The sequence below is a fragment of the Pelophylax lessonae genome (assembly GCF_965119305.1).
Source record: "Pelophylax lessonae genome assembly, chromosome: 4".
Classification (NCBI taxonomy): domain Eukaryota; kingdom Metazoa; phylum Chordata; class Amphibia; order Anura; family Ranidae; genus Pelophylax; species Pelophylax lessonae.
The window spans coordinates 145,194,072-145,214,414 of record NC_138771.1 but is presented as its reverse complement, the minus strand read 5'-3'; the positions used below and the strand labels follow the sequence as shown (position 1 = coordinate 145,214,414).

Sequence of the window (20,343 nt, the reverse complement as noted above, 5' to 3'; positions counted from 1 at the left end):
TGAGAGCTTCAAGTCAAGTTAGCATCCAGGTGCAAAGGTGTTTGAACGAACACATGTGAGTGAGAGCCGGCGATCTAAATAGCCATCCAGTCCGGATGTGATGACAGCATCAGTCTTAAAGGGAAACACACCTATATGTGTTTCATCTATCTAGGTAGATGGAAATCACCCGGAAATAATGTGATAGGAGGCACTGAGAGTGCCAGAACCTTACAGTACCCCCCCCCCGTAAGGCCGGCTCCGGAAGGCCTCTAAGGCTGGTTGTCGATATAAGAATCGGAAAAGACTGGTTGCCGATATGAGAATCGGATAACACTGGTTGCCGATACGAGAATCGGATAATACTGGTTGCCGATACGAGAATCGGATAAGACTGGTTGCCGATACGAGAATCGGATAAGACTGGTTGCCGATACGAGAATCGGATAAGACTGGTTGCCGATACGAGAATCGGATAAGACTGGTTGCCGATGCGAGAATTGGATGAGACTGGTTGCCGATATGAAAATCGGGAAAAAAAAAAAAAATGGTTGCCGATATGAGAATCGGATCAGGTTGGTAACCGATCTGAGAATCGGATCACTTGTTGCCGATATGAAAATCGGATCAGGTTGGTAACCGATCTGAGAATCGGATCACTTGTTGCCGATCTGAGAATCGGATCAGGTTGGTAACCGATCTGAGAATCGGATCACTTGTTGCCGATATGAAAATCGGATCAGGTTGGTAACCGATGTGAGAATCGGATCACTTGTTGCCGATATGAGAATCGGATCAGGTTGGTAACCGATGTGAGAATCGGATCACTTGTTGCCGATATGAGAATCGGATCAGGTTGGTAACCGATGTGAGAATCGGATCACTTGCTGTTAGGGTGTCTGCTACATGAACCCCTCACTAGAATCGGACGCATAACCATCCGAAGTAATCCTAGTAGTCCTAGCAACCAATGCTTCTTCAAACATCCTCAGATCCTTCCTACATACCACCGTGCCATTAGAAGCGCGTACGCAGTCAGGTGCAAGAATCTCAATATTTTCATTGGAAGCTAAAAATGTGCTTGCAAAAATAGGAGTATCTATACCAACATCTGCCAATTTCTGGGTGTCCTTTTCTGATATAGAACGGGGACAGGGCTGGCAACAGCTTTGGTAATTTCCAGGCTGTTTTTCAGGGAAGACCCTTCGGATTCGCCTGGCCTCCATTGGGAGAGCCTTAGGCCTATGGGGTCTGGTTGGGCAGAATGTAATGAAATGTCCCCCTTCACCACAATAAAAACAAAGGCCACAGATTCTCCTGTGATCTCTTTTTTCTTGTAAGGACAACTTAGTATGTACGGCACCAATCTCCATAGGCTCCTCATCCATCTCTGTAGGATCAGGGTTTAAATGGGATGTGTCAGAGTGACAAGGCTGACTGTTTAAGGGAGGCTTGGACCATGACCAGGCAGGATCACCATATTTATTTGGTTTCCTATTTTCCCTAGGTAGCCGGGGTCTGTGGTTACCTGGAGCAGGTTTAGGAGTGGGGTCAACGGCCGAAATCCGAGAAGAACTGGATAATGGCATTCCCATTTTTTCAGACTTCCTTTCTTGTAGTCTTCTATCTATGGTGATACTGAGTTGTATCAATGCATCCAGGGATTTTGGCAGATCCGCTCGGGCCAGCTCGTCTTTAACGGCCTCTGATAGGCCAAGCCTAAATTGGGTTTTCAGAGATGCATCATTCCATTCTGAATCAAGGGTCCATCTCTTGAATTCTGCGACAAAGTCTTCCACAGGTCTCCCACCTTGGTTCAAGGATCTTAATTGAAAATCGGCAGTACTCTGCCTATTGGGATCATCATATAGGCTAGTAAGTTCTGCTAGAAACAAGGCATAGGAGCTGAGAAGCTGGTCGTTTTTCTCAAAAAGAGAGTCTGCCCAGGCCCGAGGATCGCCTGTTAGGTAAGAAATAATAGTACAAACCTTAATATGATCAGTAAGGTAGGTACGGGGTCTTAACAAGAAAAGTAACTCACATGCGTTTTTAAATTCGCGAAATTTTTTGCGATCGCCTGTAAATACCAAAGGAGGATTTATTTTGGGTTCAGGAGACTGAGCAGAGGTAAGTTGTGTCAGTCTAATTACCTGCTGCGACAGAGCCTGATTATCTTCTTTTAATGCAGCAAGTGCGTGTATTAACGCAGTTACTTGCTGTTTTAATTGTGTCACCTGAGTGGTTATTTCTGCTGAATCCATTTGTAGGTTCGTTCAATCTGTAACGCTCCTGCGTTTCATGTATGGTGTGGATTTTCAGCTGCAGAAATATTCCACTTCAGTAGTCATGTAAGAGAAACGCTGAGATACCATTCCCAACCCTCAATGACTCATCATGTGTGGAAGGTCTCAATTCAGCTAGTAAATACACACACTCAACAAGATGTTTCCTAGAGTGACTTATGTATATAGTAACACAGTGATGATAGACTGAAGAGACAGGTTGGGTGGAGATGGTAGATGACAGACACTTGAAGGTAAGATAGTAGCAGATGGATGCAGATAGGTTTAGCAATCATGTATGGTAGCAGATGACAGAGTAGTAGGTGGACATACAAGAGAGATCAACCCAGTGCAGGAATAGGTAGCAGTAGGCTCAAGAGCTAGCAATCTAGATATGCAGATGTGATAACAGTCCTTACTATGCAGAGCTAGATAGTGTAAGCTTTAGTATAAAGTTTATAGAGGTCTCCCCTGCGGGGTACTTATCACTAATAGCAATGTAGCCGAGGGGTGGTTCAGGAAGAGCGGATGATCCAGTAGCGGGATACAGGGATCAGCGCAGCGTGGTTCCGTCAGCGAGGTATGCTTGCAAGCATGAGAGCTTCAAGCCAAGTTAGCATCCAGGTGCAAAGGTGTTTGAATGAACACATGTGAGTGAGAGCCGGCGATCTAAATAGCCATCCAGTCCGGCGCTGAGTGATGACAGCATCAGTCTTAAAGGGAAACACACCTATATGTGTTTCATCTATCTAGGTAGATGGAAATCACCCGGAAATAATGTGATAGGAGGCACTGAGAGTGCCAGAACCTTACACAGACAGGCAAAAATCATTTGTGTCCGGATAGAATTGAGGGACAGGTCGGAGTGTTTTAGGCAGGGTGAGTTGTAGGGCATTTTAGGGCGAGGCTGCTGATTTTTAGGGTCAGTGTTCTACAATCGATTTTGCTGTGTGGGGGGGATTTGCAGTGACCGATCTTATCAATCCTTTTAGGGAGAGGCTGGAGATAGGCAGGTGTCAGTGGTCCACATCGATTTTGCTGTGTGTGGGGTGCAGTGAACACAATCTTTTTTGCCCACTGAGGAGGAGGGAGAAAAGTCTTTTTCTATCAGTCACTGTGTGCAGCGTTTTTCCTTCAGTACTGCTGTGCTGACTGTGATAATACACTGCTGTGTTCACATGTGCTATTATTGAGTGATTTCAAAAGTTATACACTTTTTTCTATTCCACTATTCAATATACACCCTTGGGTTAAAAAAATTAAATTGTGGCATAGTCTGTACTAATCTAGTTAAAAATTACAAACTTAAAAGGGGAATTTTTTTTCCCTCCATAGCCTACAGCAGAGCTGGTCCACATCGATTTTGCTGTGTGTGGGGTGCAGTGAAAACAATCTTTTTTGCCCACTGAAGAGGAGGGAGAAAAGTCTTTTTCTATCAGTCACTGTGTGCAGCATTTTTCCTTCAGTGCTGCTGTGCTGACTGTGATAATACACTGCTGTGTTCACATGTGCTATTATTGAGTGATTTCAAAAATTATACACTTTTTTCTATTCCACTATTCAATATACACCCTTGGGTTAAAAAAATTAAATTGTGGCATAGTCTGTACTAATCTAGTTAAAAATTACAAACTTAAAAATAGAATTTTTTTTCCCCCTCCATAGCCTGCAGCAGAGCTGACTGATATAAGACACTGCTGTTCACATGTGCTATTGATAAATCACACCAATTTTATATCATATTTTCTATTCCGCTATTCAATAAAAACCTTTGGGTATAAACAATTAAATTGCGGGATAGTCTGTGTTGGTACGTGTGAGATACAACTTTCCAATTTTTGGGGTGCATCTCATACTTCTTAAGATTTGAGGGTGCTGCCTGTTCCCAACTCCTCCTACTCCTCATCCTGCCTTTGGGGGTACAAAAAATAGTAATTGGGGCCTAGTCTGGTTCTGTACGTGTGAGATACATACACCTTTTTTTGATAATATTTTCTATTCCGCTATTCAATAAAAACCTTTGGGTATAAACAATTAAATTGCGGGATAGTCTGTGTTGGTACGTGTGAGATACACCTTTCCAATTTTTGGGGTGCATCTCATACTTCTGAGGATTTGAGGGTGCTGCCTGTTCCGAACTCCTCGTACTCCTCATCCTGCCTTTGGGGGTACAAAAAATAGTAATTGGGGCCTAGTCTGGTTCTGTACGTGTGAGATACATACACCTTTTTTTGATAATATTTTCTATTCCGCTATTCAATAAAAACCTTTGGGTATACACAATTAAATTGCGGGATAGTCTGTGTTGGTACGTGTGAGATACACCTTTCCAATTTTTGGGGTGCATCTCATACTTCTGAAGATTTGAGGGTGCTGCCTGTTCCGAACTCCTCCTACTCCTCATCCTGCCTTTGGGGGTACAAAAAATAGTAATTGGGGCCTAGTCTGGTTCTGTACGTGTGAGATACATACACCTTTTTTTGATAATATTTTCTATTCCGCTATTCAATAAAAACCTTTGGGTATACACAATTAAATTGCGGGATAGTCTGTGTTGGTACGTGTGAGATACACCTTTCCAATTTTTGGGGTGCATCTCATACTTCTAAAGATTTGAGGGTGCTGCCTGTTCCGAACTCCTCCTACTCCTCATCCTGCCTTTGGGGGTACAAAAAATAGTAATTGGGGCCTAGTCTGGTTCTGTACGTGTGAGATACACACACCTTTTTTTGATAATATTTTCTATTCCGCTATTCAATAAAAACCTTTGGGTATAAACAATTAAATTGCGGGATAGTCTGCATTGGTATGTGTGAGATACACCTTTCCAATTTTTGGGGTGCATCTCATACTTCCGAAGATTTTGAGGGTGCTGCCTGTTCCAAACTCCTCCTACTCCTCATCCTGCCTTTGGGGGTACAAAAAATAGTAATTGGGGCCTAGTCTGGTTCTGTACGTGTGAGATACATACACCTTTTTTTGATAATATTTTCTATTCCACTATTCAATAAAAACCTTTGAGTATAAACAATTAAATTGCGGGATAGTCTGCGTTGGTACGTGTGAGATACACCTTTCCAATTTTTGGGGTGCATCTCATACTTCTGAAGATTTGAGGGTGCGGCCTGTTCCGAACTCCTACTCCTCATCCTGCCTTTGGGGGTACAAAAAATAGTAATTGTGGCCTAGTCTGGTTCTGTATGTGTGAGATACATACACCTTTTTTTGATAATATTTTCTATTCCGCTATTCAATAAAAACCTTTGGGTATAAACAATTAAATTGCGGGATAGTCTGTGTTGGTACGTGTGAGATACACCTTTCCAGTTTTTGGGGTGCATCTCATACTTCCGAGGATTTGAGGGTGCTGCCTGTTCCGAACTCCTCTTACTCCTCATCCTGCCTTTGGGGGTACAAAAAATAGTAATTGGGGCCTAGTCTGGTTCTGTACGTGTGAGATACATACACCTTTTTTTGATAATATTTTCTATTCCGCTATTTAATCTACACCTTTGGGTAAAAACAATTAAATTGCGGGATAGTCTGTGTCGGTACGTGTGAGATACATACACCTTTTGATATCATATTTTCTATTCCGCTATTTAATCAAAACCTTTGGGTATAAACAATTAAATTGCGGGATAGTCTGTGTCGGTACGTGTGAGATACATACACCTTTTGATATCATATTTTCTATTCCGCTATTCAATCTACACCTTTGGGTAAAAACAATTAAATTGCGGGATAGTCTGTGTCGGTACGTGTGAGATACACCTTTCCAATTTTTGGGGCGCATCTCATACTGCCGAGGATTTGAGGGTGCTTCAGTCTGCCTCCTGCCTGTTCCGAACTCCTCCTCTACCTCATCCTGCCTTTAGGGTACAAAAAATTGTAATCGGGGCCTAGTTTGTGTTTGTACGTGTGAGATACACCGTTTTGTAAAATTTGTCCTATTCCGCTATTCAATATACACCCTGTTTGAGTGTAAAAAATTAAATTGCGGGATAGTCTGTATCGGTACATGTGAGATACACCTTTTTAAATTTGTTTGGCGCATCTCCTTCTACCCCCGAGGATTGCAGGGCGCTTCAGTTTGCCTCCTGTTCCCAACTCCTCCTACTCCTCTTCCTCATCCTGCCTTTAGGGTACAAAAAATTGTAATCGGGGCCTAGTTTGTGTTTGTACGTGTGAGATACACCATTTTGTAAAATTTGTCCTATTCCGCTATTCAATATACACCCTGTTTGAGTGTAAAAAATTAAATTGCGGGATAGTCTGTATCGGTACATGTGAGATACACCTTTTTAAATTTGTTTGGCGCATCTCCTTCTACCCCTGAGGATTGCAGGGCGCTTCAGTTTGCCTCCTGTTCCCAACTCCTCCTACTCCTCTTCCTCATCCTGCCTTTAGGGTACAAAAAATTGTAATCGGGGCCTAGTCTGTGTTTGTACGTGTGAGATACACCGTATTATAAAATGTTTCCTATTCCGCTATTCAATATATACCCTTTTGGAGTGTAAAAAATTAAATTACGGCATAGTCTGTATCGGTACGTGTGAGATACACCTTTTAAATTTGTTTGGCGCATCTCCTTCCCCTGCCAAGGATTGCAGGGCGCTTCAGTTTGCCTCCTGTTCCCAACTCCTCCTACTCCTCTTCCTCATCCTCCCTTTAGGGTATAAAAATTTTTAATCTGGGTCTAGTCTGTGTTTGTACGTGTGAGATACACCGTTTTTTATCCTTTTTCCTATTCCGCTATTCAATATACACCCTTTTGGGGTAAAAAACATTAAATTGCGGCATAGTTTACATATTTGACTGTGAGATACACCCGTGCGATACTGTTGTTGTTTTGTTCCGCTATTCAATAAACACCTTTCTAGGGCAAGATCATAAATTACAGAAATATGAGGAGACTGTCAAATAGGGGCCGTGGCCTGGGTCGTGGTGCTGCTGGTAGAGCTCCTGTTGCAAGGAGAGGACTTGGTCGATCTGTGCCAGCTACACGCACAAGTGAAACACCTTCCTCAAGTGTGAGTAGGCGACAGAACCTGCATCAGTATTTGGTAGGGCATCATACGCCTCTAGAAGTGATGAGGCCAGAACAAGTAGAGGCGATAGTAGATTGGTTTGCTGCTGACAGTGCCTCCAGTTCCTTCACATTGTCTCCCACCCAGTCTACTGCAGAAAGGTCAGAGTTGGCACCTGCAGCTGATGTCCAACCATCTTTCACCTCACCCCCTTGCAAATCAGGCAAGCAGTCTGAGCCCCAAGCCATACAGCAGTCTCTTCTTCTTTTTGATGACTCTGTCAGCAGGGTTTCCCAGGGCCATCCACCTAGCCCTGCCCCAGAAGTGGAAGAGATTGAGTGCAGCGATGCCCAACCACTTATTTCTCAAGATGAGTACATGCAAGGACCATCGTAGCACGTCTCCGATGATGACGAAACGCAGGTGCCAACTGCTGCGGCTTTCAGAATTGTGGAGACCGATAAGGAGGGCAGGGGTGAAGACTGGGTGGAAGATGATGTGGAGGACGATGAGGTCCTCGACCCCACATGGAATGAAGGTCATGCAGGTGACCTGAGTAGTTTGGAGGAAGAGGCGGTGGTCGCACAGAGCCACCAGCACAGCAGAAGAGGGAGCAGGGTGCAGAAGCGGAGCGGCCGTGCCCTAGACACTACGCCTGCTACTGCCCAACACAGCAAGGGAACGAGCGCAGCAAAGCAAGCTCAAAGGAGTTCTCTAGCGTGGAAGTTCTTTAGAAAATGTGCTGATGACAGGACACGAGTGGTTTGCACCCTGTGCAATCAGAGCCTGAAGCGAGGCATAAACCTTCTCAACCTGAGCACAACCTGCATGATCAGGCATCTAAGTGCAAAGCACGAGCTGCAGTGGAGTAGACACCTTCAAAACCAAGAAACGTCTCTGGCTCATCCTGCTTCCTCTTCTGCTGCAGTCTCGGCCGCTCCATCCACATCTGTAGTGATACTGGCACCTGCCACCCCGCAAACAGACGATCTGTCAGCAACACCACCACCTTGGTCACCAACCATCTCCACAATGTCCCGTGGAAGCGTTCAGCTTTCCATCTCCCAAACACTTGAGAGGAAGAGGAAGTACCCCCCTACCCACCCGCGATCCCTGGCCCTGAATGCCAGCATTTCAAAATTCTTGGCCTTTGAAATGCTGTCATTCCGTCTGGTGGAGACGCACAGTTTTAAAAACCTTATGTCGGTGGCTGTCCCACAGTACGTCGTGCCCAGCCGCCACTACTTTTCCAGGCAAGCCATCCCCTCCCTGCACAACCAAGTGGGGGAAAAAATCAGGTGTGCACTGCGCAACGCCATCTGTGCCAAGGTCCACCTAACTACCGATACGTGGACCAGTAAGCACGGTTAGGGGCGTTATATCTCCCTAACGGCACACTGGGTAAATGCAGTGGCGGATGGGCCTGAGGCGGATAGCAATTTGGTGCATGTCCTTCCACCATCGAGGATTGCAGGGCGCTTCAGTTTGCCTCCTGTTCCTAACTCCTCCTACTCCGCTTCCTCATCCTCTACCGCCTCCTCATCCGGTCAGCGTAACACCTTCACCACCAACTTCAGCACGGCCAGGGGTAAACGACAGCAGGCAGTTTTAAAACTTGCCTATTTGGGGGAAAAAACCACACACCGCGCAGGAGTTGTGGAGGAACATGGAACAGCAGACAAATGAGCGAGCCTCAAGCCCGGCCTGGTGGTGTGCGATAACGGGCGAAATCTCATAGCAGCTCTGGGCCTAGCCAGTTTGACGCACATCCCTTGCCTGGCGCATGTGCTGAATTTGGTGGTGCAGAGGTTCCTTAAAAACTACCCCGATATGTCAGAGCTGCTGCAGAAAGTGCGGGCCGTCTGTGCGCACTTTCGGTGTTCTCACCCTGCTGTTGTTCGCCTGTCAGCGCTGCAGCGTAACTTCGGCCTTCCCGCTCACCGCCTCATATGTGACGTGCCCACAAGGTGGAACTCCACCTTGCACATGCTGGAAAGACTGTGCGAGCAGCAGCAGGCCATAGTGGAGTTTCAGCTGCAGCACGCACACGTGAGTCGCTCTGCGGAACAGCACCACTTCACCACCAATAACTGGGCCTCCATGCGAGACCTGTGTGCCTTGTTGCGCTGTTTTGAGTACTCCACCAACATGGCCAGTGCCGATGACGCCGTTGTCAGCTTAACTATCCCACTTCTATGCCTCCTTGAAAAAACAATTTGGGCGATGATGGAAGAGGATGTGGCACAGGATGAGGAGGAGGAGGAGGAGGAGGATGAAGAGGTAACATTTCCAAGGCTTTCAGGGCAGTGATTCGCAAGGGGCTCCGAGGGTGGGTTCCTGCACACACAAACGCCAGGGACACAATTGTCCAGCAGGGGCACAGTTTTGGAGGATGAGGAGGATGAGGAGGAGGAGATGGAGGAGGAGATGGAACCATGTTCACAGCAGGGTGGCACCCAGGCCAGCTCATGGCCATCACTGGTGCATGGCTGGGGGGATACAGAGGACACAGACGATACACCTCCCACAGAGGACAGCCTTTCGTTGCCTCTGGGCAGCCTGGCACACATGAGCGATTACATGCTGCAGTGTCTCCACAACGACCGCCGAGTTGCCCACATTCTAACTTGTGCTGATTACTGGGTGGCCACGCTGCTGTATCCCCGTTACAAGGACAACGTACCATCCTTAATTCACTCACTGGAGCGCGATCGCAAGATGCGCGAGTACAAGCGCACGCTGGTAGACGCGATGCTGCTGGCATTCCCACCTGACAGCGGGGCCACAGTGGAAGCACAAGGCAGAGGAGGAGGAGGAGGAAGAGGTCGCCAATGCAACCAGGGCACCGCCAGCACCTCAGAAGGCAGGGTTAGCATGGCCGAAATGTGGAAAAGCTTTGTCAGCACACCACAACAAACAGCAGCACCAGCAGCTCATATGGAACGTCTTAGCAGGAGGCAGCATTTCACCAACATGGTGGAGCAGTATGTGTGCACACGCCTAGACGTACTGAATGATGGGTCTGCCCCCTTCAACTTCTGGGTCTCCAAGTTGGGCACATGGCCTGAGCTTGCCCTTTACGCCTTGGAGGTGCTGGCGTGCCCTGCAGCCAGTGTATTATCTGAACGGGTATTTAGCACGGCTGGGGGCGTTATCACAGACAAGCGCAGCCGCCTGTCCAGAGACAATGTGGACAAGCTCATGTTCATTAAAATGAACCAGGCATGGATCCCACGGGACTTTTCCGTACCTTGTGCAGAATAGCGATGGATACCGACCTTACCCAGCCATTGTTCTATTTTTGCTCTTTCTCACTCTTTTGGGGTGTACCCTCACTTAAAATTTCTGAAAAAAAAGCAGTGTTGGCTACCTCGTCCTCCTCAGGGCCAGATTAACGTAGGGGCTATTGGAGCTGCAGCTCCAGGCCCCTACCTTAATATAGGCCCCGGGTGGGCCATATTCACTGTTACCGCTCTTCTGTCACTTGTAAACACAGAAGTCTGGCTTCTATGCTCGCTTCCCCAGGCAGCTCCCTCAAAACCTCCCCACACAGTACGAAGGCCGGACAAGGAGGGACAGTTGCCGATGCATGGATGTGTTTATGGGCTTCAGAGACAGCATCCCATGTTGAATTAGGCATGCATGGCTGCACCCTTCCTCCTCTGGGTGCATGCCAAGGCACGGCCCTTAAGGCCCTTCAAAATCCTCAGCACCAAGCCCATGATGCTCTTAATCCGGCCCTGGTCCTCCTCCACCGCCGCTTCCACCTACACCGCCCATAGGTGTGCACAGCCTATTGCATTAGGGTGTGCACCCCAAAGTTGAAATACACATGCATGTGTTTGCCTACATGTACATGGCCCCGATACATTACTCTCCCTCCTGGCAAAGTGAAATAGAGCAGAGCAGGTCCGAGGGAGATCTTTCCCATCTCCTCACTGGCAAACAGAGCGATAATGTTAATGTGCCCTAGGTGATTAGGGTGTGCCCAGGTACACCCGGCACACCCTGTGCGCACGCCTATGACACCGCCACATCCACCACCACCTCAACCTCCCTCCTACTCCATATGGGCCTCGTCCTTCAGAGATGAAGAACATTGTTTTATTTTTCTGTTTTTTTTTGGTTGTTTTAAGTTATTTCCCTGTCCACATTTGTTTGCAGAGCACTTGCCATGCTCTTAACTACGTTTTGCTGCCATTTGCAGCACTCTAGCCCTTTCCATTGGTGTTTTAGAGACATTTTAGTGCCTTAAAGTTCGGGTCCCCATTGACTTCAATGGGGTTCGGTGTCCGGGAAAAGTTCGGCAAAAGTCCGGGACACGGACCCGGGCTTTTTTTCAAGTTCGGCCGAACACGGACATCCAGGTGTCCGCTCAACTCTATTTGTGAACCATTCCATTGTAGATTTTGGTTTATGTTTTGGATCATTGTCTTGTTGGAAGACAAATCTCCATCCCAGTCTTAGGTCTTTTGCAGACTCCATCAGGTTTTCTTCCAGAATGGTCCTGTATTTGGCTCCATTCATCTTCCCATCAATTTTAACCATCTTCCCTGTCCCTGCTGAAGAAAAGCAGGCCTAAACCATGATGCTGCCACCACCATGTTTGACAGTGGGGATGGTGTGTTCAGGGTGATGAGCTGTGTTGCTTTTATGCCAAACATAAAGTTTTGGATTGTTGCCAAAAAGTTTGATTTTGGATTCATCTGACCAGAGTACCTTCTTCCACATGTTTGGTGTGTCTCCCAGATGGCTTGTGGCAAACTTTAAACAACACTTTTTATGGATATCTTTAAGAAATGGCTTTCTTCTTGCCACTCTTCCATAAAGGCCAGATTTGTGCAGTATACGACTGATTGTTGTCCTATGGACAGAGTCTCCCACCTCAGCTGTAGATCTCTGCAGTTCATCCAGAGTGATCATGGGCCTCTTGGCTGCATCTCTGACCAGTCTTCTCCTTGTATGAGTTGAAAGTTTAGAGGGACTGCCAGGTCTTCGTAGATTTGCAGTGGTCTGATACTCCTTCCATTTCAATATTATCGCTTGCACAGTGCTCCTTGGGATGTTTAAAGCTTGGGAAATCTTTTTGTATCCAAATCCAGCTTTAAACTTCTCCACAACAGTATCTCGGACCTGCCTGGTGTGTTCCTTGTTCTTCATGATGCTCTCTGCGCTTTAAACGGACCTCTGAGACTATCACAGTGCAGGTGCATTTATATGGAGACTTGATTACACACAGGTGGATTCTATTTATCATCATTAGTCATTTAGGTCAACATTGGATCATTCAGAGATTCTCACTGAACTTCTGGAGAGAGTTTGCTGCACTGAAAGTAAAGGGGCTGAATAATTTTGCACGCCCAATTTTTCAGTTTTTTATTTGTTAACAAAGTTTGAAATATCCAATAAATTTCGTTCCACTTCATGATTGTGTCCCACTTGTTGTTGATTCTTCACAAAAAAATTACAGTTTTATATCTTTATGTTTGAAGCCTGAAATGTGGCAAAAGGTCAAAAAGTTGTGTTATATTATGATCTACGAAAACACCCAGGTCCTTCTCCACCATTGACTCCCCCAGTTGTACCCCCCCTAGTATGTATGATCAGCACAGGGCCAATTATCCCTGTCCAGACAGAGGGTCAGGGGTCAAGCACCCTCTTAGGACAGTCAGGGGAGCATAAAAATTCCTCCTACAAGCTTTAACCAGTGCTCACCCAGACACTGATAAAAGTCACAGGACTGCTATATACCGCTGATAAGAAAAGGTATTTATCAAAAATCTTAGGGCTTGTTTGCAGCAGCAGCCACATTATAACATGGGTGTATTACTCTGAACCCCCAAACATTATATATATATATATATATATATATATATATATATATATATATACACATATATATACAAAGTATATATATATATATATATATATATATATATATATATATATATATATAATTACCAAGGACATTTTGTTGTTGAAGCAATGTATCCTGATAATGCAATTTTCCAGAAGCTTCCTTCCTTGGGTTTTCCCTTTCAGGAGAAAGGTGACACACTGAAATTGAAAACAGCTATAGTGCCAACCTTTTCCAGGAAAAAGGAAAGAAACAGTGCCAAAAGTCTCAGCCTGTAGGCTTTCCACTAATTGGTGAATGCAGTGAAGCATGCTTTTTGTACAAAGAAAAATCCAAAAGAATCCTGCGCTAAGAATTAAAATGAGATTGAATGTGAGATATGTGATAGCGAAAGCAGCTAAGACACTTGATCTTATAGAAATCAAAACCAATATATGCAACAAATAGTGTAGTGCTAACATCAACAAGCTTGACTATAAATTAATATAGTACATGCAAAGAATATTATATGCCAAAAGTGACATGTGCATAATACAAAAAGTGCATCTATGTATAAAAGTCCATTGAAGGAATAAATAAAAATCAAAATCAATAAACACAAGTCCCAGAGTGGACGAAGATAGGTGGAAGGCTGATATCCCAAGGCGATGGTGGAGCAGGAATACACCCGTGAGGAATATATAAATAGGCTGCTTACCAGAAGCATAGGCCCCCAACTTAATAGATGGGCCACAATCGCTTAGATGTAAATCTGCAGTATAATCAATCCTTCGGGTATCAGAAGAGGGGATATGTGTCTGGCACAAACTCTCACAGTTAACAAACAGGTAAGTAAGAATCATATGTGTAGGAGAAAAGTAAAAGATACATAGTGTAATCCAGTAACATTATAGGAAAGGAATTTATTTGAAACTGCACTTACAATCTCCAAATGCAAACGAGCAGAGTATAAAAAACCGCGGCGTCCCGCGTGTGTAAAGCTGAGCCGGCGTCTAAGGGGGCTTGGTAACGCTGCGTCAGGTACCGCCCAACCGGTTTCGTCTTACGTGACGTCGTCCGGGGCGTGGTTACCGGACGCAGCCATCACGCCATTAAATTCCCCAGAGGCGTTGACACATCGGCCGCTCACACCAATCACACAGATTGTGGGCGAAAGTTTCACCCATGCACCTCTCACTAAAAGGGCAAGAGATCGTATCTATTATGACCTCAAGCTATAAAACAGCAATACATGCCCTATTAAATAAATCATTTGCAATCTTAAAACAAATGATATTGGCAAAGAAAAGTATCGATAAAGATAAATAAATATATATTTTTATTACAGAGGAGACACAACATGACACCGGAACCAGTGCAATGAAGGACCGTTCATATAGGTGAATGTTATATATGTCCCTCTAAGCTCAAAATCAGATGTAGTATATGGAGTAATAATGAATAATCATTAATAATAAACGGGGAAAATATGTACGTAATAAAATCTGACAAAATTATATTACAAAGGGGCTTTAGGGCTCCATCTAGTGGTGAAAAATAATATGGTAAATAATACCAGGAATATTAATGAAAGTAAAAAATTAGAAAGGTGCATGTTGTGACACCCCCTAATAACAGCATAACATTTTTTTATTAAAATGATATGAACCTCCCCGAAAGAGGTAACGGTACACAGAGCATATAAATAATATAATACAATAACAGAAAAAAATTATATATGTATATCATAGGTGTGCGCAGCCTATAGCATTAGGACTTGCACCCCAAAGCTCAAACACACATGGGTGTGGGTGTGTGTTTATACAGTATATATATATATATATATATATATATATATATATATATATATTTATTTATTTATTTATACACACATACACACATACACACACACGCGCACTCCTATGGCAGAAATCAGTGGGAGATCTTTCCAATCTCCCTGCCAGCACACATAGTGCTAATGCTATTGCGCACAGAGGATATGCATTAGGGTGTGCCCTGGCACACCCGGCACACCCCCTGCGCACACCTATGATGTATGTACTGTACATGTATGTGATCCTACCAGATATATATTTTTTATTTTTTACCAAGTGCATAAAAAAGCAATTTTAACTGTTGTTAATGAAACAATTTATGTCCCATTCCACATTTAAGCCATGTGGGACATAAGTTTTAAGAATATATATCCATCATGTTTCAGCACGGGACAATTCTCTTTTGATATTTGCTGCCCTCCAATTGGGAACATACTGATCAAAGGCTACAAACAAGGTATTTTGAGGGTTCCTACAATGGCATAAGTCAAAATGTTTTGAAATGCTGTGGCCTGGGAATCCCTTGCGAATGTTGGCTACATGCTCTCCCATGCGTATTTGCATGGTGCATAAAGTGCAGCCAATATACTGTTTGCCGCATTTGCATTGGAGCATGTAGACAACATTCTTTGAAGAACATGTTATGAAAGAATTGATATTATATTCCTTGCCCGTGATGTTAGATCTAATCTTTTCTATTTTTGCTTTTTGTACACACTGTGGGGTTATTTATCTGCATTGTGTAAAAAGGCTGTTTGGTCCCGTCTTCTCTGATCCTCTCTTTCTTCCACAGTCCCCTAACCATTCCCTGATAGAACAAAGTCTTGGGGGCAAGCTGCAAATGCTCAGTTTAGTGTTTACTGCTAGAGAGTTTTTTTTTTTCTTGGGAGAGTGCATTTTACATAGTTACATATAGTTACATATAGTTACATTGTTAGTCTGGTTGAAAAAGTCCATCTAGTTCAACCAATAAAAAGGGGGGACAAATAATTATTTACAATCCTGTATACACAATCCCATATCCATAGATGATCCAGAGGAAGGCAAAAAAAAAAAAAAAAAGCAAAGCATGATCCAATTAGCTCCAGCAGGGAAAATTTCATTCCTGAACCCTCGAGAGGCAATCGGATCTTCCCTGGATCAACTTTACATATAAATGTTAGTATCAAGTTATATTATGTACATTTAGGAAATAATCCAGGCCTTTTTTAAAGCAATCTACTGGGCTGGACAGAACCAGCCCTTGAGGGAGTCCATTTTACATTTTCACAGCTCTTACTGTGAGGAAGCCTTTCCGTATTTGAAGATTAAATCTCCTTTTCTCCAGGCCCCCATGTCCTCTGTGATGACCTTAAAGTGAATACCTTAACACCAAGTTCACTATATGGAGCACTTATGTATTTATACATGTTGATCATATCCCCCTAAATTGCCTCTTCTCAAGAGAGAATAAATTCAGTTCCTTTAATCGTTCCTCATAGCTGAGCTCTTTCATGCCTCTTATCAGTTTGGTTGCTCTTCTGGTGGTGCCCAAAACTGAACTGCATATTCCAGATGAGGTCTTACTAATGATTTGTACAGGGGCAAAATGATATCTCTCTCTCTCTCTGGAGTCCATACCTCTCTTAGTACAAGAAAGGATTTTGCCACAGATTAGAATAGCATGCTATTATTAGGCTTATGATCTACCAAAACACCCAGATCCTTCTCCACCATTGACTCCCCCAGTTGTAGCCCCCCTAGTATGTATCAGCACAGGGCCAATCATTACTGTCCAGACAGAGGGTCAGGAGTCATACAGCACAGGGCCAATCATTACTGTCCAGACAGAGGGTCAGGAGTCATGCAGCACAGGGCCAATCATTACTGTTCAGACAGAGGGTCAGGAGTCATGCATCACAGGGCAAATCACACTGTTCAGACAGAGGGCCAGGGATCATGCACCCTCTTAGGACAGTCAGCTGAGAATAAAAATTCCTCCTACAAGCTATAACCAGGGCCCCCCCAGACACTGATAAAAGTCACAGGACTGCTATATACTGCTGATAAGAAAAGGTATTTAGCAGTTTATATTTCCTGAAATGATTGCATTTCAAAGTTCTGTGTACTGTGAGAGATCAAATGTAGTGAATGCAGGCTCCTGGGTTTAGTAACATTTCATTTTGCAGTGTTGAATGTTCAGTCTTTTTTTTTTTTTTTGCACATACTATATGTACATATAAGAAGAATGAAAATAATCGTATCAAAAATCTTAGGGCTTGTTTGCAGCAGCCGCCACGTTATACCATGGGTGTATTACTCGGAACCCCCCCTCCCCCAAACATTATATATATATTTTTTAGCAGAGACCCCAGCGAATAAAATAGAGGTCATTTCAATTTTTTATGGCACACAGTATTTGTGCAGCAATTTTTCAAAGGCAAGTTTTCGGAAAAAAAGACTTTTATGGATTTTAGAAAACAAAACAGTTAGCCTATTTTTTCTTGTATAATGTGAAAGATGATTTTACGCCAAGTAAATAGATACCTAATACGTCACACTTTAAAATTGCGCACACTTGTGGAATGGCGCCAAACTTCGATACTTAAAAATCTCCATAGGCTACCCTCTAAAATGTTTTACATGTTGCCAGTTTAGAGTTACAGAGGAGGTCTTGTGCTAGAATTATTGCTATCACCATAACGTTAAAGGTGATACCTTACATGTGTGGTTTGAACGTCGTTTACATATGCGGACGTGACCTACGTATGCGTTCGCTTCTGCATGTGAGCATGTTGTTACAGGGATGCTTTATTTATTTTTTTTAATGTGTATTTTATGAAATTTTTTTATTTTCCTTTTAAATGTTGTTTTTTAAACTTTTATTTCTATTACAAGGAATAGGGCATGACAGGTCCTCTTTATGGGGAGATGTGGGGTCCATAAGACTCCACATCTCTCCTCTTGGCTGGAAAGAGAACAAACGGCAGTGTTTAAAACTGTCAGGGCCAGACATGATGTCATAACGTCGTGCCCAGCCTCCAGGAGTCATAGAGATGACCCCGGGGACCATCTGTTCCTTGGTCAGCTCTATAGTAAACTTCCACCGCTGGCGGAATCTGTGAAAACAATCAAGCAGCTGAACTGCGGCTATGATTGTTTTTACTGTGCAGGGAATTGCTGGGATCAACCACTTCAACCACTTCCATACCGCTGAACGTTATATGACGTCCTGGGCTCTCAGTGGATATATCTGGATGGTGGGTGCAGCTACAGGCATGATTCAGATATCTTTTTTTTTCTGGGATGGCTGAGCCCGGGGCAGCTGCCCCTTTTACCCTGTGTTAAAGACGGCCCTGGATCTACACTCAAACAATAAGGTTAACGCAAAAAAAAAAAAAAAATGGGCAGACTCAATGGACTATTCCGTCTTTCTGCCGTCACTTCTTTTCTATGTTTCTAAAACAATTTACTGGTTTGTGTATTGCAGAGTCAGGGGGAGATATTGTGTTGTCTTCTACAGTGTGTTAGCAAACTCCCTTCCCTGCCATGTACCCTGGAAGAGATGGTGTTAATGAGACTTATCAGAGCATTGACAAAGGTAGGTTAAATAACCCCTGCAAGAGTTTTTGCAGACAAGATATCCCGTCAGCTACTTCTATTTATTGCAGTAAAATTGCCAAGGGCTATAGCTCTGGATAACTGTTTAGCATTTCAAATTCTCAGTATCAAAAAAAAATATTCAGTTTTTTTTTTCTAAAACAGGAAATACTGCATAGTTTTGATACATACCATTTCCAGTCAACATGTAAATGCTAGACTTTCTAATCAGAAAGCCCAACATCCCCTCCAAAATAAGTATTACAAAAGCACCCTGTAATCAATGTTTATTGATTAAAAGTAAAGTATCTCACAAAAGTGAGTACACCCCTCACATTTTTGGAAATATTTTATAATATCTTTTCATGTGACAACACTGAAGAAATGACACTTTGCTACAATGTAAAGTAGTGAGTGTACAGCTTGTATAACAGTGTAAATTTGCTGTCCCCTCAAAATAACTCAACACACAGCCATTAATGTCTAAACCGCTGGCAACAAAAGTGAGTACACCCGTAACTAAAAATGTCCAAATTGGGAGCAATTAGCCATTTTCCCTACCCGGTGTTATGTGACTCATTAGTGTTACAAGGTCTCAGGTGTGAATGGGGAGCAGGTGTGTTACATTTGGGGTTATCGCTCTCACTCTCTCATACTGGTCACTGGAAGTTCAACATGGCACCTCATAGCAAAGAACTCTCTGAGGATCTGAAAAAAAGAATTGTTGCTCTACATAAAGATGATAGTAAAAAGTGCAGCGCTAAAATGGTTCAATAAAAATAATTGATGAATGAAAACACTTCAATGTCCTAATATAATTGCACAATCAATGAATAAAACAGGGGAAAAATGTCCAAGATAAAAACTCCCAGAGAAAGTGCTCAGTGCTCCATAAGTTAAGGTGCTCACATTCGGTGCAATCCTTCACCAGTAGTTCTAGCCTCTCACCTGAAGGCTGTGAACAAAACAGCCTCAATCAAATCTCAGCACAGCAATAACTCCAGACTGGGGCTTCTTCATACACTGAAGAAGTCCCGCCCACGGACGTAACGCATGCGGAAGGGGGAGGAGATTGTGACGTCACCCGCAGTCCCTGTCGGCAGAGAGTGGCTCTGTTTTCTGCTTTACACGAACTGTCTGCTATACACGAACTGATTGCTTTTAAATCAAGTAAGAGGCTGTCTATTGTTTAATAAACAAATGTGTTTCAAACGTAATACCCTATGATCTGCCTTTTACTCCTTATGGGGGAACACTGTCATTTGCACCTGAGACAAGGGGATATCCTTAACGCTTGAAGACCCAGTCTGGAGTTATTGCTGTGCTGAGATTTGATTGAGGCTGTTTTGTTCACAGCCTTCAGGTGAGAGGCTAGAACTACCGGTGAAGGATTGCACCGAATGTGAGCACCTTAACTTATGGAGCACTGAGCACTTTCTCTGGGAGTTTTTATCTTGGACATTTTTCCCCTGTTTTATTCATTGATTGTGCAATTATATTAGGACATTGAAGTGTTTTCATTCATCGATTATTTTTATTGAACCATTTTAACGCTGCACTTTTTACTATTGTCTTACGATTGGGGTTTTATATATTTTACCTTGGTGTCAGCTGCTTTGATATTTGAACCTTTTTTCACTTGCTTGCGCTGATATAATTTTGCTGTATCTACATAAAGATGGCCTAGCCTATAAGAAGATTGCCAAGACATAGAAACATAGAATGTGTCGGCAGATAAGAACCATTTGGCCCATCTAGTCTGCCCAATATATCTGAATCCTATGAATCCTATGAATAGTCCC

At 43.6% G+C, this 20,343-nt stretch overlaps 1 protein-coding gene across 1 annotated transcript in view; it reads left to right on the top strand.

Moving 5' to 3' along the window:
* The window catches only part of LOC309554872 (protein tyrosine phosphatase domain-containing protein 1-like), a 90,947-nt gene that overhangs the window by 53,478 nt on the left and 17,126 nt on the right, over positions 1-20,343 (top strand). The window contains exon 11 of the mRNA XM_082256595.1: positions 18,432-18,542. Within this exon, the coding sequence (XP_082112721.1) occupies positions 18,432-18,542 (111 nt within the window). The remainder of the gene's footprint in view (positions 1-18,431; positions 18,543-20,343) is intronic.